This window comes from Setaria viridis, chromosome 3 (assembly GCF_005286985.2).
Source record: "Setaria viridis chromosome 3, Setaria_viridis_v4.0, whole genome shotgun sequence".
Taxonomy (NCBI): Eukaryota; Viridiplantae; Streptophyta; class Magnoliopsida; order Poales; family Poaceae; genus Setaria; species Setaria viridis.
This window is the reverse complement of record NC_048265.2, coordinates 16,642,027-16,665,467: the sequence shown is the minus strand read 5'-3', so window position 1 is coordinate 16,665,467 and position 23,441 is coordinate 16,642,027. Positions and strand designations below refer to the sequence as shown.

At 46.3% G+C, this 23,441-nt stretch overlaps 3 protein-coding genes across 3 annotated transcripts; 2 read left to right on the top strand and 1 right to left on the bottom strand.

The window, feature by feature from the left end:
• Nucleotides 1-6,408: 6,408 nt before the first annotated feature.
• On the top strand, nt 6,409-11,600 carry LOC117848216 (ATP-dependent zinc metalloprotease FTSH 8, mitochondrial). Its single transcript, XM_034729547.2, has 8 exons — nt 6,409-6,618; nt 6,727-6,943; nt 7,029-7,103; nt 7,443-7,576; nt 8,377-8,862; nt 9,106-9,873; nt 10,055-10,282; nt 10,836-11,600. The coding sequence occupies exons 1-8, from the start codon at nt 6,556-6,558 to the stop codon at nt 11,313-11,315; spliced, it is 2,451 nt and encodes an 816-aa protein (XP_034585438.1). The 5' UTR covers nt 6,409-6,555; the 3' UTR covers nt 11,316-11,600.
• A 258-nt stretch (nt 11,601-11,858) lies between these two features.
• Nucleotides 11,859-15,540, bottom strand: LOC117848217 (probable glucuronosyltransferase Os01g0926700). Its single transcript, XM_034729548.2, has 2 exons — nt 15,146-15,540; nt 11,859-13,169 (listed from the first exon to the last, which is right to left on the bottom strand). The coding sequence occupies exons 1-2, from the start codon at nt 15,261-15,263 to the stop codon at nt 12,016-12,018; spliced, it is 1,272 nt and encodes a 423-aa protein (XP_034585439.1). The 5' UTR covers nt 15,264-15,540; the 3' UTR covers nt 11,859-12,015.
• Nucleotides 15,541-19,178: 3,638 nt separating this feature from the next.
• LOC117847269 (laccase-12) lies at nt 19,179-21,699 on the top strand. The gene is made up of 3 exons (XM_034728449.2): nt 19,179-19,408; nt 19,544-21,038; nt 21,150-21,699. The coding sequence occupies exons 1-3, from the start codon at nt 19,301-19,303 to the stop codon at nt 21,278-21,280; spliced, it is 1,734 nt and encodes a 577-aa protein (XP_034584340.1). The 5' UTR covers nt 19,179-19,300; the 3' UTR covers nt 21,281-21,699.
• Nucleotides 21,700-23,441: the final 1,742 nt, after the last annotated feature.

The window sequence follows — 23,441 nt, the reverse complement described above, 5'->3', positions numbered from 1 at the left end:
TAGGCTAGTTGATCTATGCTAAGGCATCGGTTCAGTGGCCATTCCCATGGTGGCTTCAGCCATTGACATCATAACCAGGATGGTTGAACTGTTGTTAACAATGCAAGTATGGTGCTTGGATTGCTTAGCTTCATTGGATATGAGTTTGCCCCACAGATTGCTAGGGGTAGGCAGCAAGTGCTGACAGCTCTGTCCGTCCTTTATAATCTCTCACATTTGGGTACGTTATTGGAGTTTGTAAATCAGCAGTAACTACGCTGGCAGACCGGTAGGGTACTATCTCCCTGTGTGTGCCTGGGTGCATAAACCTGGTCCCTATACAATGTATATGTATGTTATGCTTGAATGATCTGTGCAGTATATAGGAAGTACTTATGCACCTATAGCTAACTCTTAGTCTTTCTCCCTAGCTTAGTTATCTTGAGATGATTCTTGTGTGTGTCACACTACTTATCTATCATTATCTTACCCCTATCTTGAGTATTGTCTCTATCCATCTTATGATATACTCGTATACATAGTAAACTCTTTTGACCTACCTGCCTTCCTTTGGGAAATATGATACCCTTGGAATACTCTTGGGTGAAATGCTACAACGGTATATCCATGCGCTTGCGGATTTATTCATGATCGTTAAATATACCAACAGGGAAGCACACGAATCCATGGGTCCACACACAGGGGAAAACCGACCTAACTTCGCACCAGACCCCATGTACCCACATGAGGGTCCACTGGACAGCGTCCCAGACGAAAGGCGGTGTGTGGGGTGATCCCGGGGGTTCAGCCGAACCACCCCTGGCACCTCTCGCGCTCATCCGCCACATGTCGCTCGCTCCAAATCTCCCTATGGCAGTCCACGAAAGGCGGTGTGTGGTAGCTTGGAAATATGCTTGCAGATCCAAGGAGGAAGGTGGACTTGGCATTCTAAATATCAGAACTCATAATACTGCTCTACTGCTAAAGTTCCTCCTCAAATTCTATAATAAGGCTGATTTGCCATGGGTTCAGCTTACATGGCAATGCCTTCATAAAAATGGTACCCTCACCTCATGCTAGAAGCAAAATTGGCTCTTTTTGGTGGAGAGAAATTATGTCCATCTCAGACAATTATCTTATGATTTGCCACGTACAAGGTTAAACAAGGTGATATAGTAAAGCTATGGAATGATCTTTGGGATCCTGGAGTTCTTGGCAGTTCCCTCAGCTGTTCTCCTTTTCCCAGAAATCAAAACATTTCAGTGTTGACGGTAGTTAGCATGCCAATTTGTGAACCGCGAGCACACAAATCAGTTGTAGCTCTTCCCTCAGAGTACTTCTCCAAGGTTTATCAATCCATGGAACAAGTGGATTTGCACTCTTAACTAGGTATTAATCTAAGTAACCAAAAGCACTTGGTGTATGAGATTGATCTAACTAATCTAACCAATCTAGATCAAAGCAGGTAGAGAGACTAAAGGTGTGCATAAGATAGATAAAATGCTTGTCCTAGGGATCTAGGATCACTTGCAGATGCAATCGCCAATAGTTAACAAAACAGATCTGAGTGTTACCATGAGTGGATGTGAACCAAGCCCCACACTTTCCCTCCCGCATACTAGTCACTACACTGGGGTACTCAACCATCGAACAAAGAACATGTCAAGATAATTGTTCTAGGAAAGCAAAGATGCAACCCAAAGTAGCACTGGCCAGCCATTCATGAAAGTACATCATCAAGATATGAAAGATAACAGATTGATCTCAAAGAGGTTCGGCGATTACAAATCAATATCTCCATACAATGCCGAGAACAAACAGAGACTTTACCCCATGATCTTACACATGCTGACGAATTTAGGGTAAAGGATGCCATGTAGATCAACTGGATCGAAGATGATGATGAACGGGGGCAGGAAAGACCCAGGCCAATTGGCCTGGGCACCTCTGAGCCGATCAGCTCAGGGGGTTTTCGCCTCCCCTGGTGCTCCTCTTCGCGTGACCTCCTCTGGATCCAATCTTTTCTCCTTTTTCCTACTTGTGACGGCGGTGGATGGTGCTTTCGTGGTGATCTCCTCTCTCCCTTCATCTCTCTCTTCCTTGATCCAATGGTGTTGTATTTATAGTCCCTTGTAGGTAGCGGCTCTAGGTCAATGTCGGTGAAAAAACCCTAGAGTATGTCATGGACGTCACGCTAAAGAAACGGGGGCTCGACCGGACCCAGGATTGGGCCAGGCCGATCAGCCCAAAGGGTCCCAAGCCGATCGGCCTGGGCCCTTTCTGACCCTCCTGGTCCTCTCTTTCCTCGTGCTGGCTCCCCTCGACGACCCATGTCCAAATATTCATTTAGCTCCTTGTGAAAACCCCCCTTGATTATGTCACATTTCTGCCAAAACACAACATGCTCCAAAATACAATGTGTATATACAATGTGTATGCAATAATGGGGTTATTTCATGTGCTAAGTGATGAGTTAGTGTAATAATAAGCATTAAAACACTAGTTAAACAACACTAAAAGTGTGTAAATAACGAGCGTCAACATTCAGTCAAGAAGTACCTCTGCAATTCGGTAGAAAGAAACTTCTGGCTGCCTTTATCTGTTGTTGCTACTGATTAGCTGCTCACCCTTCAGCAGTTTCTACAGGAAGTGCACCATCCCTTACAATCCAATGATGTTTGGACATATATCTGGGGCTCGGCAGAGTTTTCATCAAAGAAAGCATATTCTAGTTTGCATGGTTCCATGCCAGCCTCACCACTATTCAAATGGATGTGGAAATCTTGGGTGCAAAACAAACATAAGTTCTTCTTCTGGCTATTTCTCAAGGATAGGCTAAACACCAGAAACCTGCTGAGGAGGAAACACATGCATTTGGACTCTTATAATTATGTGCTATGTGTTGAACAGGTTGAAGAGGTCAGGTATCATTTGTTTTTTGACTGCCCCTTCAGCCAGGCGTGCTGGATCTTCTTGGGCATCAACTGGGACACTACCCTTGACAGTTTGCAAATGATCCTTAAAGCTAAGCAGGATTTCAGTAAAGCATTCTTCAGGGAGATCATCATCATATCCTGCTGGTCTATTTGGTGTCATAGAAATGATATCATCTTCGATGGAGCATCCCTCTCTTTTGCTGCTTGGAGGCACCTTTTTGAAAAGGAGGTTAAACTGGTCACTCTAAGAGTCAAACCAGCCATGAGGGATAAGATCATTATTATAGAACCTCTTTTCTTTTTTGGGTTTAAAACCTATGTAATCGTCTGTACATAAACCCCCTTTATATAAAAAAAATAGGTAGGGGGCTCCACTGTCGATTCGCCTAAAAAGAAGATCCTCTTGGTCCTATATGAGAGATATCTAATGAAAATGGCAACAATATTGACAACAATAAAAAATCATAAAAAATACTTTGAAGTTTCTAAAACTATTGAAACTTGGCACATCGACAAACAATGCATCAATTTTGTATGAATAAACCTAGAACTATTTTGAATTTCAACCTATATGATTATGACAGTACATTTATGGATGAATTATGGATGTGCCAAGTTTTTATTTTTTTTGAAACTTCAAACTATGTGTTTAGATGAATTATTACTATTTTCAATATTTGTATCATTTTCACAAGATATGCAAGGTGGAACTTGGGCAGCTAGCATTTGCATTTCCATGTCGATAGTTATGAAGCTAATGTTTGATACAGCATGCAAAGCAAAGATTGTTGCTTAAAACTCACTTGTTATTTATCTGCCATTGGGCTCAAGCTCCACCACGGTATGCCCCCTCAGACGTAAGTACATGCCACTTTTATTTTGGATCCTTACCTGACACCTCACGTGTCACAATTACACGAGAAAATTCCCCCTCTAGGTTTAGGCACTTGTGGCGGGTTTTGTGACTCAATAGAGGCATTCTCCTCTTCTCTCGTCAAACCAAGAAGGACATATTAAAAGTCCAAAATGGTATTGAAATAAATAATTATTTGGAACCGTGAAATAATAATAGCTGCACTTATAAGTAATGAACATGAACTAGGTATACTAGTTAGTGGCAAATAATTAAAAATGCACGAAGACCTTTTTCACTGAAAAATATTGTGTGATTTAAAATGAGTTCAATAATCTCACAACGTGTTTGGTTGGGGTAATTATGTGAGAGAATGTGAATTTAAAGATTTGTCCTTACAATCCTCTTTGTTGGTTTGGTGGGAGGCAGAGTTTTGGTGGGATGGGGAGTGCGAGTCTAGATCACCAAGTTCCACCGATCACTTCTGAAGGGAGGGGTGTGAAATATATTTTAAGTGGAAGATGATCGCATCTCTACTGACATTATGAACTGTAATACAATTTCCCACATCAAAACACATGTATCAAACAGAGGAAACTACCGCTCTTTTTTTCCTCCACGAACCAAAACAATTAATATAAGAGTAAAAGTCAAATTTCCATCTTAATTCTCTCCATCATGTTCCACCCCTAATTCTCATGCCTCTTCTCAAGTAAACAAAATTATAATGTTTATAATTAATTCTTGTAATTTACCAGCTAGCAGCATCCAAATAATCACCCAAGTAGACTGCAGTTCGGAATAAATATATATTGACATATTGTCTTCCTCTATTATCGAGAAATTGTGACCTTTTTCTCTTAACTACAATAACATTAATAATTATGTTTTAACTCGTAATTTAGTAGCTGAGAGGAACAAACCAGCAATACTCATAGACTATACCGGGTCGTGAGTACATGGACCTGGATGAAGAGTATGCACATTACGGGCTCACCCATATGATGATGGTTTGCAACCTCCAATTCACAATGGTTTCAGCGCCTGAATATCATCCGTCGGATACGGTCCATCCTTCTCAGCCTAGGGCTCCCGTCCGACGCCTCCATCCTTTCCGCGCGCGCCGCCGCGTCTTGAGCGCCACCATCCCCCGCGACAACGCGCCGACCCTAGTATGGTCCGTTGTGGCTCGAGCGTGCTCCACCACCGCCTGTGTCATCCACCGCGGGCCGCGTGCTTCGGTGTTGCCCCCCAGCACGCTCTCCCCGCGTGCGCCGACATGCTCTACCGTTGCCCGTCATCCCTGCGTGGCTCCGTTGTCCTTATGCTCCGCCGCCGCGGGCCGTGCGTCACCCCCGATGCCACCGCCGCTGCCAAAGGTCGCCAGCCATCGTTGCTGCACAAGGTTGCAGAGGAGGAGGATAAGCAACCAAAAAATCTCAAACTAAAATTTTGCCAATGTTGATTTTTATTTTAAAAAATGTTGAATTTATTCTTTTTAGATGTTGAATTAGGTCATGGAAAATGTTGAATGTAGTATTATTCGATAAAATGTTGACTGAGAGTTTAGAAAATGTTGAATCTATTATTTCTAAATGTTGATCTAATTTTGAAAAAGAATGTTGAATACGATATGTTGTAATTTTAATTTAAATTTCTAAATTGTGTTTAGTTAGCTTTAAAGTTATGAGGCCTAACTAGTTTCCACATGTTAGATAGGAGCTCCGGAGCCGCAGAGGGTAGATGATTCGAACTTAATCGATATTGGATGCATGTAAAAATGGACGTGAAAATTTAGCATGTATTCTCAAACTTTCACTCAAACCCCAAATTTAATGTAACTCGTTGCTCGATCTTGTAAAATTTAGAGCTCTCACATTTACTTGCTCAGAACCCGTCCAAAATGCGCACAAAGGCAACCCCAGACGTTGACGGGGTTGATCCCATCGAACATTCCAAGCCCACAGGCCACATGTGTATCTGTTGACGTCACTGCTTCGCTCTCCTCGTTTCCCACTTCCTCGCAAGTAGCGAGTCATCTTCGTGAGCATCTCGGACGTTGTCCGAGTTGCCCTTTTCTGCTTTAAGAAATCCAGCAGCGCTCCTTCCTTTCTTGGGAAACAAGATCGCTGCGACGCAGGGAGCAAAAGAGTTGTGGACTGAGATGAGCCAACCAACAGGCGTTTTCAGATCACGACTTTGCTGTCCTCGTGGTACAAGCCCGGCCATTGGCCAAGCCAACATCCCGTACTCCAAGAAACAGCATTTTCTCTACACATAATTTATATTCTTCCTTGCACAGTTTATACCAAAATAATTCAAATCAAATTCAGACCGTATTCAATTTTAAACCAAAATAATTCAGCCCATCCAAAGTTCTAAACCCGAAGGATAAGATGATAGCAACCCCAATTGGTAGCCCAGCCCGTCAACGCGAACTGATCCTTTCCGAGCCAGCTTTCCACCTCCCCTGCTCGTAGACGCGGTGGAAACCGCGCAACGGCATCCCAAAACTCACCACCCGATCCCGTGAGCGCCGCCGCCCCGCGCCCGAAACCACGGTCGCTACGCGCCGTCCCGGCTATTCCCGCGCCCCCGCCCACCCCCACCCCACCCCAAACGCCCACTCGCCGCCGCGGCGACCCCCTCACAACAGACGAGACGACGCACCCGCACAAAAAATCTCGGAACAGGACGCATCTCCCTGTACTCGACGCGACCCCTCCGTCGCGCGGATCCGGACGCCCAGCCCCTCCCTTCCATGCGCACGGCGCCGCCGCGGCCGACATGACGCTCGCCTCGCTCGCCCGCGCCCTCGGACGGTCCGCGCGCTCCTCCCGGCCGCGTCAGGCGAGTCTCCCCCTCTGCCCCCTCCCTCTCTCTCCCCGGCCCCTATCCTCTCCCGGCGTCCCGGTGTGGGGGCGGAGCTCTGACGAACCTTTCGCTGTTCCTTTCTAGGGTTTCCAGCTCGGGGGCCTCGGCGGGGTCCGGTCGCCGCCGCTGCCGCCGCCGGTACATGGCGGGGAGGGCGGCGGGTTAGGATTGGTCCGGGGGTACCTGACCGCGGCGTCGGCGGCGGGTCTTGGGAGGCCCGCCGGGGGCAAGGCTGTGGATTGGAGATACCTCCTCGCCAGCCCGCAGTTCCGGCGGCTCTTCTCTGATGAGTCCAAGAAGAGTACGTCCCTCATCCTTTTTGATGCGGTTTTCGTTGGGTTTGGTGGCTCTGGTTCTAAAAGGTTTGCTTTTTCTTCTGATGTTAGATTACGAGAACTACTACCCGAAGGGTAAGAAGGAGGTGCCCAAAGGTGACGGGAGTAACAAGTCCGAATCGAAGCGTAAGTTTCCCCATGCTTATCTTGTTCGTGTAGAGGATGGTAGCCATGTTATGGATGTATGGGGATACTTCAGAAATATCATAGCTTTTGATAAACTTGTAGCAAATGGAATTAGTGAATATATTTGACCAACAAGACGTCCATCTGGCATGTGATTATGGATTTCCGTTCGCTGCAACTGCTTTGGTGAATTGTTATTGCAGTTATTAGAAATGATTGTGGTAGTGAAAATGGATAATGGTTTATGCATGCTGTGCTTTCTATTCATAGTTTTATGATGTCAGTGGCTCAGTGCTAACTATTTCACATTTGATGAGATTGCGATCTTGTGCTGTGCAGAGGAATCAACAGACGAGGGAGGATGGAATTTCCAGGAGACTGCTATGAAACAGCTGCAGAATTTCCTTGCACCTCTATTGATTCTTGGCCTGATGCTCTCATCCATGTCATCTGGCACAGCGGACCAGAAGGAGGTGAGTTTGGTTCCTACTTTGTAAACACTGGTTGAAATAATTCCGCAAATCATTAGTTTCATTTGCTCGTTTTCTGGTAAACTATGTTTCTTGGGCTATATTTAGTTCCACACGAACTGGTAACCTTATGTCTGTTTGTTGTTTTTCACACTTTCATAATTAGTTTGCCCCAAAAACTTCAGAGGAAATGGAGGACAAAGACTATATCGCCACCAGAATGACTTTAAAAGGCTAAGCGCTGTAATGAACTATATGACCTGTGCCCCTGCCAGCTCCAGTCAAATTCCCAGTATTAGTTAGCTAGCATTACATAATACATACAAGGAGTGCTATGGGCTAGCACTTTACTTCTAACTATGAATTTTTATCGTGGAACTGAGAAATAGTAGCTGGAGTACCATCCTTCCACTGCACTTATGGGTTCACATTATGACTACACTAGACCACTGATAGAATATTTATATAAATGACGGAGAGATGAAGTCTTTATAGACAATACACTATTGCAGAATTGCCTTTTGTGTAACTTATTGGTTATGTTCTTCCTCTGATCCACTTCTGCTGACATATCTGTCTTAATGTCCTGTGCGGGAGAATATTAGTTTGCTATCACACGCTTTGTACCTGAAGTTTTCGTTGCTAGCCTTTGAATGTGGATGCAATGTTGAGAACTTTTATTATGTGTAATTGATAGTTTTGTTAAACAATTTCATTTCACAATAATCATATCTGTTCCCTTAAGTGTATGGATCGCACACATACTATAGTTTAACCATATCTTTTGTATCAAATATCTGCAGATAAGCTTCCAAGAGTTCAAGAACAAGTTACTAGAACCTGGTTTAGTTGATCGCATTGTCGTTTCAAATAAATCAGTGGCAAAGGTTTATGTCAGGATTTCACCACAGCCAAAGAGCCAAGGTCAAAATAGTGATACCCATATTTCTACCATTGATGTTCCAGGCAAACCTGCTCCCAGTAGATGCAAGTATTACTTCAATATTGGTAGTGTTGATTCCTTTGAAGAGAAGTTAGAGGAAGCCCAGGAAGCGATGGGAATAGATCCACATGATTTTGTCCCAGTAACTTATGTTGCTGAAGTAAATTGGTTCCAGGAAGTTATGAGGTTTGCCCCAACAGCGTTTCTTGTTGGACTGATATATTTGATGGGGAAAAGGATGCAGAGTGGTTTCAATATTGGAGGTGGTCCTGGGAAGGGAAGAGGTGGTATTTTCAACATTGGAAAAGCTACTGTGACAAAGATGGACAAAAATTCCAAAAATAAGGTTTGCTATTTTTTCCCCTTGTCACTCTTTTTTACTGTTTTGCTTGGCTCTATTTTTTGAATGTGACAATAAAAAAATTCTGGCCCAAATGCTTTTTCATATGCAGGCTAAATCTTGACCTCTGTAACTCCAATTGCTTAGTTATGCAGTAACTTTATTTACCATTTTCATGAGAAACAATGCAAGCTTCATGAAATTATTGGATGTGTCTTTTCAATAACACTTGCTTATTTGTTGGTCCAGGTGTTTTTTAAGGATGTAGCCGGTTGTGATGAAGCTAAACAAGAAATAATGGAGTTTGTGCATTTCCTTAAAAGCCCCAAGAAGTATGAAGAGCTGGGAGCTAAAATACCCAAAGGTGCTCTGCTTGTAGGCCCTCCTGGTACAGGGAAGACTCTGCTTGCCAAAGCTACTGCAGGAGAATCTGGTGTGCCCTTTTTGTCTATTTCTGGTTCAGATTTCATGGAAATGTTTGTTGGTGTTGGACCATCCAGAGTACGGAACTTGTTCCAAGAAGCTCGACAGTGTGCACCTAGTATTGTATTTATTGATGAAATCGATGCTATTGGTCGCGCAAGAGGACGTGGAGGTTTTTCGGGGTCAAATGATGAACGTGAGAGTACTTTGAACCAGCTGCTTGTAGAGATGGATGGATTTGGAACAACTTCTGGTGTTGTTGTTCTCGCTGGTACAAATAGACCTGATATCCTGGATAAGGCATTATTAAGGCCAGGAAGGTTTGATCGCCAGATAACAATTGACAAGCCAGATATAAAGGGCCGTGATCAAATATTCCGCATCTATCTTAAAAAGCTTAAGCTGGACAATGAACCATCATTTTATTCCCAAAGGCTAGCTGCTTTGACACCTGGGTTTGCTGGAGCTGACATTGCCAATGTTTGTAATGAAGCTGCTTTAATTGCTGCAAGAAACGAGCAAACTCAGATCACAATGCAGCATTTTGAGTCTGCAATTGATAGGATTATTGGTGGTTTGGAGAAGAAAAATAAGGTAATTTGACTATCTTCTGACTGAACCTATGAAGCTGATTTCTGAGATTTGTTTCAATCTCTTACAATTTGGATCCCATTTAACTTGGCAGCCTTTTTTATATGTAATGTATTTTTTTGGTACACATATTTTTATATCTTATTCTGGCCTGTAGCCTCTGAGAATGTTAATCCTTTTTCAGGTCATTAGCAAACTGGAGCGGCGCACTGTTGCTTACCATGAATCTGGACATGCTGTTGCTGGATGGTTCTTGGAGCATGCAGAGCCTCTTCTAAAAGTTACGATTGTTCCTCGTGGAACAGCTGCTTTAGGCTTTGCACAGTATGTCCCGAATGAAAATCTTTTAATGACAAAAGAACAGCTTTTTGATATGACATGCATGACATTAGGTGGCCGTGCTGCAGAACAGGTACACAGTTTTTTTTCATGTCATATTTTTGCTGATGTTTCATGTTAAATAATTGAATAGTCAGGATTCATGGATATTTTCCCAAATTGTTATATTCTAGGCTCTTAACCAATGCAAACTCTTGTAGGGCTTGAGTAGAATGAATCAATTGTTATTTTTAACTTCCTTCATTCGACAATGACATTAATTATATAGTCTGTTTGGTTGATATGAATATGGTCCTTGTTGTCACATGTTAGTAGAAAAATCCTATTCATTTGGCAAATCAATATACCACACCATATAAAGACTCTTGACTGTGTTTTAAGCGAACCAGAAGACCATTCTAACATATCCCCTGCATATGCGATATCCGTGATGAGATCATTTATAAAATTGGTTGCCTTCTAAATGTTGTATATAATCTTAAGTTGTTACTGCAAAACATCTTAGAACATGCAAAAAATAATCAACCAGTGTTCCATTGTGGTATGTTGGGTCTTTACCAATATTACGACTGGGAATTCTTCAGAAGCATATTATTTGAAAAGGTTCTAATTGAGCTTTGTTTCAGGTTTTGATTGGCAAAATCTCAACTGGTGCTCAGAATGACCTGGAGAAGGTTACCAAAATGACATATGCACAGGTTGCCGTGTATGGTTTTAGTGAAAAGGTTGGGCTTCTATCCTTCCCTCAGAGGGATGATGGCTTCGAAATGACCAAACCTTACAGCAACCAAACAGCATCCATAATCGACGATGAGGTCAGGGAATGGGTTGGCAAGGCCTATAAGAAAACAGTTGAACTTATAACGGAGCACAAGGAGCAAGTAGCCCAAATTGCAGAATTGCTGCTCGAGAAGGAAGTCCTCCACCAGGATGATCTGACCAGGGTGCTAGGAGAACGGCCTTTCAAGGCAACGGAGCCAACCAACTATGACCTCTTTAAGCAGGGGTTCCAGGATGATGATGATAAGAGCCAAGCGCCAGCAAAGAACGCCGAGTTGCCTGATGATGATGCATCTCCCTCGCTTGGCGAGGTTGTACCCACGTAGTTTTTCCTCAAAAGTTAGAGCTGTACATTGCACGCTCATCCGATAGATTCTTGCTTCTTGTTGCAGCATAAGAAAACTGTATAAATTAGCGCTCTCGTCTGATCATGCCAGTGTGGAAGTGCATTTGGATTTCCACAAGGGTCAAGGGTGGCAGTCCGGTTGATAGAATGCCTTGAGCTCATCATGGCATCAGCAAACGTTCAGAATCTTGTATTACCTTGTATTGTTCTGAAAGATTCTGTCGACTGAGGAGTTGGCGCGAAAAGAGAGTGTGTCCCGCCTGAAGGATTGCTGGTTTTTTTTTTTTTTTTTGCTGCAAATGACAATGACTTGTTTCTACGATGAAAGTCTACTTCGATGATGCCTGTAATAGAATCTGCGTGGAAACTAATAGAAAGTTATAGGCATTTGAATTTTTGTTAGGAAACCGGTGTGCTCTACTTTGTTGGGCAAATGTTCTAATCGTGGTCAAGCACAAAAGTATTTGACTAGGTTGTTGCAGCCGCAGGTATACTACGAGGATAATTTAAATCACACCAGGCATTCATCAGGAATAAAATCTTGTAAATGATATTCACATACGCTGTACAAAACACCTGTAGATATACGTACATACGTGTCACAGTTCGCAGCTATCGTCTATGGTGGAAGAAGATGCACCCAAAACTGCGCATTTGGCAATTCGACGGCTACCAGCTACCTACCACGGCTTGAGGTCCCCCGGCGGGCCATCCGTCCAGTTGAGGACCGTCTGCCCGGGGCTCAAGAAGACACCCTCCCCGTGCGGGAGCTTGCGCGCGAGCCCGTTGAGTATCTGGTGGAACGCGTCCCCTGGCTGCGACGGCTGCGGGAACTGCACCGCCCGCTTCACGGCGGGGCTCGCCAGGAACCGCTGCTTCCTGAGCACCTCCTCCGGCGGGATGGACGTGAGGATGGTGTCGAGCCTCGGGACGTCCTCCTCGGCGACGAACACCCCGATCTCCGCCCACGGGATGGCGTCGGCGAAGGGCAGCACGATGCCGTCGGCGATGACCACGGGGATGCACCCGAACACCACGGCCTCCACCAGCCGCGGGCTCCACGGCGCCCACCCCAGCGGGCACAGGCAGAACACCGCCCGCTGCATGTCCTCGTAGTACGTCGCGGGTCGCTCCGCCGAGATGTCGAACAGCGGGCTGCTCCGGAAGTTCTCCCACACCGCCGCGCGGGCGCCCCGCGCGTAGTACCCACCCCCGGGGTCGTTGCCGGCGTCGTAGAAGAGGCCCCGGAAGTAGGCGAACACGGAGCGCGGCGTGCCGGGGGGAAGCAGCCGCGCCTCCATCCTCCCCGGCGGCGCGTACGGCGGGACGGTGATGGAGCCGCCGCCCTCCTCCTTCATGCACGCGTGGCCGCTCTGCCCGAACGTCTGGACCAGCGTGGCGCGCCGGAGCACCGGGAGGATCCCGCGCGCCACGGCCTTGGCCTCCTTGAAGTGGAAGCAGGCGCCGAAGTCGTGGGGCGTGACGAAGAAGTGGTCGGCGCCCTCGGTGCGGTTCCAGTACGGCCAGCGCCAGGAGATGAGGCGGATGGCGGCGCGCATCATGCGCGGGGAGTCGAAGGGCATCGGGTGGCCCGAGGCGGTGAGGTCGCAGGTGGTGTACACGGGTGCGTAGAACCAGTCGGCTTCCTCGGGGTCCAGGGTGCGCACGGCGCTGGAGAGGAGGGACCGGTGCACGAACACCTCCGTGGCGAACATGTGCGTCAGGCAACGCGGGTCGTCCTCCACCAGCTTCGTGTTGTACTTGGCCGGGAGGTCGTAGACGTAGACCTTGAGCCGGCCGACGGGGTCGTCCTCCAGAACATCTCCGGCGCTGCCTGCATTTTCATCGGATTCAGATTTCAGAATGATCACTGGCACTGTATGCTGCATTTCATTGAGGCATCGACGTTTGATACGTGTGAAATTTGTAGGATATTTGCAGGGTTTATACAGTTTCTTTAGGAATTCAAAATCCAAGCAAAACAACCATGGTTGGTACTTGGTACCAACTGGCACATTGATCGAATGAACACACACACCCCGAGTTCGTTTCACTCAGTAAAGTGAAGGTGAACAACCGATCTAATTTTTGGAGAGGAGCAGCCCCACAGGCCATCCGCCGCTTCCCCCTTCCCCGCGGCCCGCGCCGCCTCCTCCCTTCAGTCGCAGCCGCCGGTCCGCGACCTCCGCGCACCCGCCGCCTCCACCGCATCCCTCCTCGCGGCTCTCCTGCCACGAGCCCACGACTCCTCCGCCGTCAGTGGTTGCGCCGAAGAGCGGGGCATGGGCGCCGGCACCATGGGGCTATGAAATGGAGTTGCCATGGATACAGGGTTCGGCGCATTCAGACTTTCAGAGGTTCCTGCTTTAGTTCAAGTTCTCATGACATCCTGAGATCTAGTATAAAACCGAATCTGGAGAACCACTGATGGTATGGTTTTTAGCGTTTTCCTCCGCTCTTCTACTTGGAATTTTGACTTGATTGCACTGTTAAGTGGAGGTTAATTGCTAAATTCAAAATTCCTTGGTAATTTAGAGTACTTGATGTCAATAGAGCTTGCAAACTCACAACTAATCAACTTTGTTATTTTTAAATGCTCTAATTCTAAGGATGATGGCATTCTAGAGCCATATGGCCCTGTCCCCACTTCCACCCAGGGTTCACATTATCACTGACAGATTTCCGATAACTCCGATATATCTGTTTTGCCTGTAGGGTCCGATAGAATTAGTTTATCACCTAAAAATATCGGTGGTTTGAATTTAGCCTCACTATTTCCTATTTTAAGAGCGCTCGCGTACACTTTTGGTCTACTTGATGATCCCCCAACCCTCATTTTTCAACATTATTATGTGTCTTTTTGAAATTATATAGTTTGGAGAGAATCTACATTTATTTCTGCATAAATTGAAAATTTATTTTAACAAATTTTGTCCGAAAAAATTTCTCTATCACCGATAGAATTCCGATATATCCGATATTCCCATTTATCACCAACCTCTGATATTTTTTATTTTTCGATAATGTAAACCTTGCTTCCACCTACTAGTTAAGCGGGCTGCCCTAAAAAAAAAAGTTAAGCGGGCTTGTGCTAAAATCTAATCCAGGCATGAATTCGGGTGTCATGTTTATTTTTATACACAAATGACCTTTTATGCGCAAATGAATGATTCCATCTTATAATTTTTGTTCATGTTTCGTTTTCTCTTTTTGTACCAGCTTCTCTTCTTTTTTATGTAACACCACCTTGCTGGAAGACCATTCATGGGAAAGGGACGTGCTTATGGACATCGCAGCTATTGGATATGACATGAATTATCAACAGGTGGCCTGATTGCCTGCCTTAAGTCGTGCAACATCAGCCAATATTAACTCTCTAGGTATAGGTCATAACTAAATTATAGAGGGACCATCAGTAGAACTTTCAGAGCCAAATACGATGCATTGCTCCTCATATGTCTCATATAGGAAGGATGTATTTTAGGTAAATTGGAATTTTCACATCTCAGAAACTTGAAGATCTCAAATGCCTTTGTTAATTTGTAGCCTATTGCCTTCAGGTCTTCTTTATCGCAATAACCAATACCTACATTTCCTAAGAAAAAACAGTATTTAATTTTTGCCTTTCAGTTTATGCGTACTGAATACTGAACAAGGTAATGTAAACATTTTCCCTTACTAATGTCATGTTTAAGCAGCAGAGATTTTACTGTTTACAGAAGTAAACAGGAGGCACATCACAGCATTTAGTAGTCGAGATGAAAAGCGTGAAGGAAATAGCACAATGAAAGGAAAGCCTGCACCCCGCACCTGAGATCCTATATGTATGGTGGTCCTTCTTCACCTCCTGCGCCTCAGACCCAAGGAAGAGCACTGCTGCAGTGGTGGTGGCAAGAATGGCGATGGCCAAGACCGACCTCATCTTCATGATCACCACAACCACAAGCCCCTTGGCAGCACCTGTGCCTCCTCCCAAGCCTCCCCCCGTCTGATCTCACATTCTCATGAGCTAGGTAATCGCCACAGTGGTAGTTAAAGGTGTAAGGCAAGGGGGAAGCTTTTGTGCCAATTCTCCTACCAAGAAGCGTTTGGTAGAGAGGTGAGATGGAGCTTTCCTGGGCTTCCTTCATTCTTCCTCTTCTCCTCCTGCACACTAACAGACATCACACATCAATAACAATCACGGGCCATGCGTACTTCAAAGGGAGAGGGATGAGCATGAAAGAAGGTAGGAAGGTTGCTTCCTGTTGATCTTTTAATATTGTTTCCCTATGCCTCCCTGCTTTTCCTCCTACCTTACTTCTATATTTTCATACTTCAATTGCTAGTGGGTGGCCGATCTACAGAGGAGGTTTGCAAAAAAAATGTCTTCATTTATCTGGTGCTTAGTGTCAAATAGGCAGGATCCATGGATGTCTCCCAAATTTCTGCATTTTACTCTGACAAATTCAAGTTAATATAAATGATTTGATTACTGGATCAGCGGTTATTTTAACTTGGTGCATTTTGCAAGGACTTTATTTGTAGTTTATACTAATCTAATATTTCGCCACTTACACATGATTATCTCATAAATATGATGAGCAATGTTGTCGGTTTTCATATTTTGGCAACAAATCTTTTTTTTTTGTAAAGGTACTTAAATGTGTTAGATGCTTGATGGACAGGCATCATTACGATTTAGTCAAATTTGGTTGCCTTGCTCCATTTTTTTCCTGTGTTAAGCTAATGCCTCATTTTGTTTTATCCATATGTTTCGCGCATCTCCGTCTACTGGAAGTTCTTTATGAGCATATTGACAAAGAAGCTGTAATCATGGTTTGTTTCAGGTTCTGATTGGAAAAAATCTAGACTGGTGCTCAGAACGACCTTTGATAGCTAGGGTTACTTGGGCCAAGTGGAATAGCTTTGGATCAGTTGCTAAGGTTGTTGTATATGGTTTCAGAGGGATGATGGCTTTGAAATGACCAAACCTTACAGGCGTACATCAATATGGCACCATGCATCATCGATGGTGAGGCCAGCTAGTCAGGGGACGAGTTGGCAAGGCCTATAAGAAAATAGCTAAACTGATAAAGCTGCACGAGGAGCAAGTAGCTCATATTGGAGGTCGGAGTATTGCTCCTTGAGAAAGAATCCCTGGGGGCACCACCATTCAAGGCATCGCGAACGTTCTGACGTTCCATTGCGGACTCATGTGCTCTTATCGTCTTGAAGATTCCTGTCCATGGATGACATACCGCAAAAGAGAGCTTATCCCAACTGACATGCTACCTTGAGCCAAATGAGCCGTTTACTTGTATGCAGTAGGCTTACTATCTATCTTTGGTTGGAAGTAAACTGGCGTCCTTCATGAATGATGCGTCCGGGGGCTACGTACAGCAGAACCTATGGGAAAACTGCTGAAAAGTCTATAGCCTTTCGATCAGAGAACCTGTGCGGTCTGCTTTGTTTGACAGAGTGTTGTAATCACTCACCAGACTCCTACGACATGTTCTCTAGAAGATTGAAGTGTGTCAGTTTGCATTACTACCAAACAGAAAAAAAAAGGACGATGGAAAGGGAGCAAGAAAGAAAAGGTATGCAATGTACTGTAGTGGCTTGGTCAGTCTATCTGTTCCGATGTAAACTCTGAAGGCTGCTGAATCCATGTACAAACTGAAATAAAAGTGCAGAGGAGAGCAGGCATCTCATCCAAGCGGCCAAGGTGGTTAAGGCGTCCCTCTCTGCATTCCCAGGAGACCTGGAAGGAGAAAAGATTGCCGGAGACTTCACACGAAATGAGCAACTGCTAACTCTCTCGCACACGAATCGTGGCATGATAGATTGTATGTAGCCTTTCTGGACCAGTGCAAGGCTACGGGGGATCATCAGCTGGGCGGCCAAGCCTCCTCCAGGTCATGTCTCCGTCTTCAAAGTCCTTTTTATTTGCTTGTGCGCATGCAGTCCCTTGGCATGTAAGGATAAGGGTTAGGAGGCCTGAATCAGCTAAAAAGGCTCAGGCTTGGATTGGATATCTGCTCGCACGGTCGCTTGTCAGTTGTCACTCAAAGCGAAGAACTCAACCAATGCTGATTTAACGAAACTTTTAAGGGTTGATGGAGCCCTGGAGGCCTAAAAAACGGATAAAACGTCTGTCAATGGACCGAGCGTCAACTGGTTGACAATTGTATTAAATGTTCTTTTAGGAAGTCAAATTTTGTCAGGAATTAGGTCATGATAGGAAACTGGATGAATGTGAGCTTCTGTCAATCACAGAAATATATCTACATCATTTCATGAGCTCTTTAACCAAGAATTTGGTCACCATTTCCAAGATAGTTCTAGGTGGAAACTCCCCAATATAAACTAAAGACATACTTCAATTTATATTTACAATAAAATTTGTATCAAGAAACAGAAGAGGCAATTGGCAATTGTGCGTGTCAACTAAGGCATGGACGCATGCAGGATTTCAAACAGCTGAACACAAACATCAGGCACGCAGGTTGACTTTGGCCGCACTCCAAAGTTACAGAGTGTGCTTGCATTGGCACTTTGTTTTGGTGTTTGGTGGAGTCCAGGAGGCCTAAAGAATTCAGATAAAACCTCCCTGTCAACTGGTTAACAGAGTATTGCTTTCTATCAGTAAGTCAATAATAAACCAGTACCGTTGCAAGGTTCGGCAGTTTATGACGGCATAGAAGAATCTGAAACAGAATGTGCTTAACTTAATTATGTTGTTACACTTGAATCATCACATCAAGAGCTATCCAACCAAATTGATGTCACTCCCTCCAAATTAATGAACACCCCTCAAGGTGTGTGAGCTCCTAGCTAGAGCAGTTGGACAGACAGACCAAGGAAGTGAGTAAAGCCTTCAACCGGGAGGAGGAGATTATTAGACAGGGGATCTTGCCAGCAAGCAAGGGGATCTTGTTATCAAGGTTATGAAAGACCCGCTCACCCACACCTTGGCTCCTCTCTACTGTTCCACCACAATTACTGATGAGGTCTTCCCGATTCCTACACAAGCAACACTCAATAATCTTGCTGTTGTCCAAATTTGGGAAATCAAAATTTATATGAGCCGCTAGTGTTATTTAGAGAAGAACTTTTTTTGCAGTCTATAAACATGCAGTGGAGAAGACTTGGATGGGTTTAGTTTAGGTCCTAAGGTTTTTACCGCGATCTGTGGGGTTATGTTCCTTTGGTTAATGTGTTTGTTACTTCGCATTCTTCATGCATATACGTTGTCTATGTTTATTTTTGTGAACGTATCATCTTTTTCTTGAAGGAAAAGTCCATTTGAATAATTTCATGTTCTGCTGAAAATAAGTTTTCTTCTGTTGAAAATAAGAAAGCTATGTGATCTGTGTGGTTATCCAAACAGCATAGGAAGAAAAGACAATCATCGTGTCAAATAAGAGTCATAAAAACACATGAAGAACAACTCAACATAAACACAGTAGACACACGCAGGTTGACTTTGGCCGCACTCCAAAGCTACAAAAGAGTGCTTGCATTGCATGGTCCAACGCCAGCCTCTCGGTTTATCACCAGCACGCTGATCGAGTTAGCCTGCCACCGACGTTGATGCGACGCCGAGAGACGCGAGTTTGTTCGCCCATCGACCGATCAAGCGGCCGAACAGCAACCGAAAGCTACTGAACGGAGCAAAAGGCCCAGGTGGAATCGTGAAGCAATGGTGCGCACGCAGCAGAATCGCCAAGCCGGAGCCATGCATTGGATCGCTGAGGGCCTGAGAGGCTGAGACCCATCGTCTGCATGCGCTGGCCCCCACCATGCTTGTCGACGAGTGCCTCGATCTCAGCTCCAGTGTATATATAGACCACCCGCCGTGCCTCCCTAGCATCGCAGCACAGAAGAAGCAGAGCTTGGCTTGCTTCATCTGGCGAAGGATCGAGCTAGAGGAGTTCTAGTGCAGGGAGATAGCAGAGAGATCACAAGGACAAGCGCAGAGCAATGGCGTCCTCCTCTGCTGTCCCTTCCAGTGCCGTCGCCGTCGCCGCGGCGGTGCTGCTGCTCGCCGCCGTGGGAGCCGAGGCCGAGACGAGGAAGTACCAGTTCAATGTAAGTCTGTTTAGCTCGCTCACGCGTCTCGACCCCATCAGCCTTCACTACAGCAAAGCTAAGTGGCAACAGCGGTGAACACTGGCCATGCTGACGACGCGTGTGACTGTAACCAATGCAACCAACGGCATGCAGGTGCAAATGGCGAGCGTGACGCGGCTGTGCGGCACGAAGAGCATCGTGACGGTGAACGGGCAGTACCCGGGTCCGACGCTGTTCGCGCGGGAGGGCGACCACATGGAGGTCACCGTGGTGAACCGCTCCCCCTACAACGTCAGCCTGCACTGGCACGGCGTGCGGCAGCTGCTCAGCGGGTGGGCCGACGGGCCGGCCTACATCACGCAGTGCCCCATCCAGCCGGGCGGGAGCTACGTCTACCGCTACCAGATCGTCGGGCAGCGGGGGACGCTGTGGTGGCACGCCCACATCTCCTGGCTCCGGTCCACGCTCTACGGGCCCATCGTCATCCTGCCCCCCGCCGGCGTGCCCTACCCGTTCCCCAAGCCCGACGAGGAGGTGCCCCTCATGTTCGGCGAGTGGTGGAGGAACGACACCGAGGCGGTCATCGCGCAGGCGCTGCAGACCGGGGGAGGACCCAACATCTCTGACGCCTACACCATCAACGGGCTCCCGGGGCCCCTCTACAACTGCTCGGCGCAGGACACCTTCAGGCTGAAGGTGAAGCCCGGCAAGACGTACATGCTCCGGCTCATCAACGCCGCACTCAACGACGAGCTCTTCTTCTCCGTCGCCAACCACACGCTCACCGTCGTCGACGTCGACGCGCTCTACGTGAAGCCCTTCGCCGTCGACACCCTCGTCATCGCGCCGGGGCAGACCAGCAACGTGCTCCTCGCCGCCAAGCCGGCGTTCCCGGGCGCGCGCTACTACATGGAGGCCCGCCCCTACACCAACACGCAGGGCACCTTCGACAACACCACCGTCGCCGGCATCCTCGAGTACGAGGACCCCTCCTCCTCCTCCGCCACCACCGCCGCCGCCAACCTCCCCATCTTCGCGCCGACCCTGCCGCAGATCAACGACACCAACTTCGTAGCCAACTACACCGCGAGGCTCCGGAGCCTCGCGACCGCCGCGTACCCGGCCGCCGTGCCCCAGAGCATCGACCGCCGCTTCTTCTTCACCGTGGGGCTCGGCACCCACCCGTGCGCCGTCAACGGGACCTGCCAGGGCCCCAACGGATCCCGGTTCGCGGCGGCCGTCAACAACGTCTCGTTCGTGCTCCCCACAACGGCGCTGCTGCAGGCGCACTTCGCCGGCAGGTCCAACGGTGTGTACACCACCGACTTCCCCGCCGTCCCGCTGATGCCGTTCAACTACACCGGCCCGCCTCCGAACAACACCAACGTGATGAACGGGACCAGGGTGGTGGCGCTGCCGTTCGGAACCACCGTCGAGCTGGTGCTGCAGGACACGAGCATCCTCGGCGCCGAGAGCCACCCGCTGCACCTGCACGGCTTCAACTTCTACGTCGTCGGCCAGGGGTTCGGCAACTTTGACCCCGTCAACGATCCGGCCAAGTTCAACCTCGTCGATCCCGTCGAGCGCAACACCGTCGGCGTGCCCGCCGGCGGCTGGGTCGCCATCCGCTTCCGTGCCGACAACCCAGGTCTGTGTGCAGCTAAATTTCTAGGAACAATGCAATGAGCACCTATGTGCATATACACGTTCGTGTTCTTTTGCTAAACTGTTCAGCTATGCATGCAACTTGTGTGTGCAGGCGTGTGGTTCATGCATTGTCACCTGGAGGTGCACATGAGCTGGGGACTGAAAATGGCGTGGCTGGTGCAGGACGGGAGCCTGCCGAACCAGAAGCTTCCGCCTCCACCGTCGGACCTGCCGCAATGCTAGGCACGAAATGAACGCGACCAAGACCAATGGATATGATTGCACCATTTCCCACCAAAATCACTGCTTCGTTTGCTCGATTAGTTGCCATTTTGCTATTATACGATCGATCGTCTTCGTCGTCGTATCTCATCATTATTTCCTTATTGGTGTGTTTTTTTTAACTAATTGACTATTCCTCAGGCGACTGACCATGTCAGATAAGTGTTTCCTTTTTGTTTTCAGCGGCATTACTGTGAGAGGTTTGCTTCTTTTCTTCGCAGAGCTTCGCTCTTATGAGTGCATGCATGCCTTCTTGTTACCTTTCTTGTAGCTCAAAGCTTGCCTGCAGCTTTTGTGTCTTGTGTGTATTGATGCATTGTAACCTTGTACTTGCTTGCCGCAGTAATTAATAAAGAGCGCAGATGCGAATGATTTCGGTACGGTGTACACAGTTTGCATTGGCTTGTGTCTCCTGTTTCAAATTTCACACAATGTAAGCCAACTTTTCAAACATACTTTGCCAACAGGTGATCTCCTTCAGCAGTGTGTCATCAGTGCATACTTGCAAAATGCTTATAGGACAACGATCGTATCACACTTTGGTGTGTAGTGATAAGCAAATGGAGTATTTCCGTATGCATGGTAGCAACCGTATATGACTCAATATACCAATGGATATAACAAGGGATGTACATCGATCAGATTTTTGAACCGGTGATGCTTGGTTAATACTCCGCATTTATTTAGATAAGTTATATATGTGTATAAGTCAGTACTGTTTAGAGAGTTAGATTATGGCCTTATATCTAGGCCAATCTGAATGCAACTTTAGGGCCTTTTGGAACGGAGGATTGTAAAACACATGTAGAGCAACTTCAAAAGGTTGCTAAGAGCAATTCTAAGAGGCTGCTAATCTTACCTCCAATACTTTTTTAGGAAAAAAGAGAGAAAAAATGAACTCCAACAATCCACCTAAACCTTCCCCAATTTTTTAGCGACGTTAAAAAACAGCCTGCCACCGCGTATATTTTAGCGTTGGCGTTCCTCCCCCAATCCTGATTCCCGCACGCCCGCGCGTCCCTTCCGATGGGCCCAATACGATGACGTGGCCTATGTTTGAAATATTGGGGGCTATTTATTAGCGATCTGCTGTGGACTGATATGTTTTTGGGGGAAATTTTTTTTGGGAGAACCCCCAATACATAGTTTTGGGGAAGAATTTTTTGGATACTCTTGGAGTTGCTAATCTTACCCCAATATCCTTTTTAGGGAGAAAAAGAGAAAAAACGAACTCCAATAGTCCACCCAAACCTTCCCCAATTTTTTAGTGACGCGCCTGCCACCGCGTATATTTTAGCGTTGGCGTTCCTCCCCCAATCCTGATTCCCGCACGCCCGCGCGTCCCTTCTGATGGGCCCAATACGATGACATGACCTGTTTTAAAATATTGGAGGCAATTTATTAGCGATCTACTATGGATTGATATGTTTTTGGAGGAAATTTTTTTAGGAGAACCCCCAATACATAGTTTTGGGAAAGAATGTTTTAAGATACTCTTGGAGTTGCTCTAAGGGAGAAAACACAAGAATAGGAAAGTAAGGTGAGGAGAAAATAGAGGAATGGAAAAACACAGGAATTCCAAAGGAACGATTTTTGGAACACTGGAATAGAAATTTTATATTAAGCTATAAATGAATAGTAAGAGATATTTTATCCAATACCCTATTATTTTAAGATAAAATAATGGAGTCATTAAAATATTAATTCCTAATAATGATGAATTAGTTGGCAATACAAAGCACCTCGTAACCTTCCTGCAAGTGGGACCCACGGTCCATGGACCTAACCCACCCCTATAGTCCTCTGTCCACCACATGACATTGTCCTTATGCTCTCTTATCCTTCTCCTTGTTTCTCACCGGTTCCTTGTTCCAAACATGCGGTGACGTCAGGGAAATAGATCGGAGGAACGAGATTCCTATAAAATTCTAAAAAAAAACCTCCATTCCAAACAAGGTCTTAATATTTAACTCCTAAAATGTTGTTTCCTTGTAGCTCAAAGCTTGCCAACTTTAAACATATATGCTAGTATTTGGAGCAGATCACAGCCGAGTGTTTCGGAGGAAAATAAAAGCTGGGTGTGTTTGGTTGGTTGTATCATTTGATTCACGTATGAAATGGT

Coding starts and splice junctions, on each gene's coding strand:
- LOC117847269 (XM_034728449.2), top strand. CDS start 19,301: ATGGCGTCCTCCTCTGCTGTCCCTTCCAGTGCCGTCGCCGTCGCCGCG. Junction 19,409..19,543: donor CGAGGAAGTACCAGTTCAAT/GTAAGTCTGTTT, acceptor AACGGCATGCAG/GTGCAAATGGCGAGCGTGAC. Junction 21,039..21,149: donor CTTCCGTGCCGACAACCCAG/GTCTGTGTGCAG, acceptor TTGTGTGTGCAG/GCGTGTGGTTCATGCATTGT.
- LOC117848216 (XM_034729547.2), top strand. CDS start 6,556: ATGACGCTCGCCTCGCTCGCCCGCGCCCTCGGACGGTCCGCGCGCTCC. Junction 6,619..6,726: donor GCTCCTCCCGGCCGCGTCAG/GCGAGTCTCCCC, acceptor GTTCCTTTCTAG/GGTTTCCAGCTCGGGGGCCT. Junction 10,283..10,835: donor GTGGCCGTGCTGCAGAACAG/GTACACAGTTTT, acceptor GCTTTGTTTCAG/GTTTTGATTGGCAAAATCTC.
- LOC117848217 (XM_034729548.2), bottom strand. CDS start 15,263: ATGAAGATGAGGTCGGTCTTGGCCATCGCCATTCTTGCCACCACCACT. Junction 13,170..15,145: donor CCATACATATAGGATCTCAG/GTGCGGGGTGCA, acceptor ATGAAAATGCAG/GCAGCGCCGGAGATGTTCTG.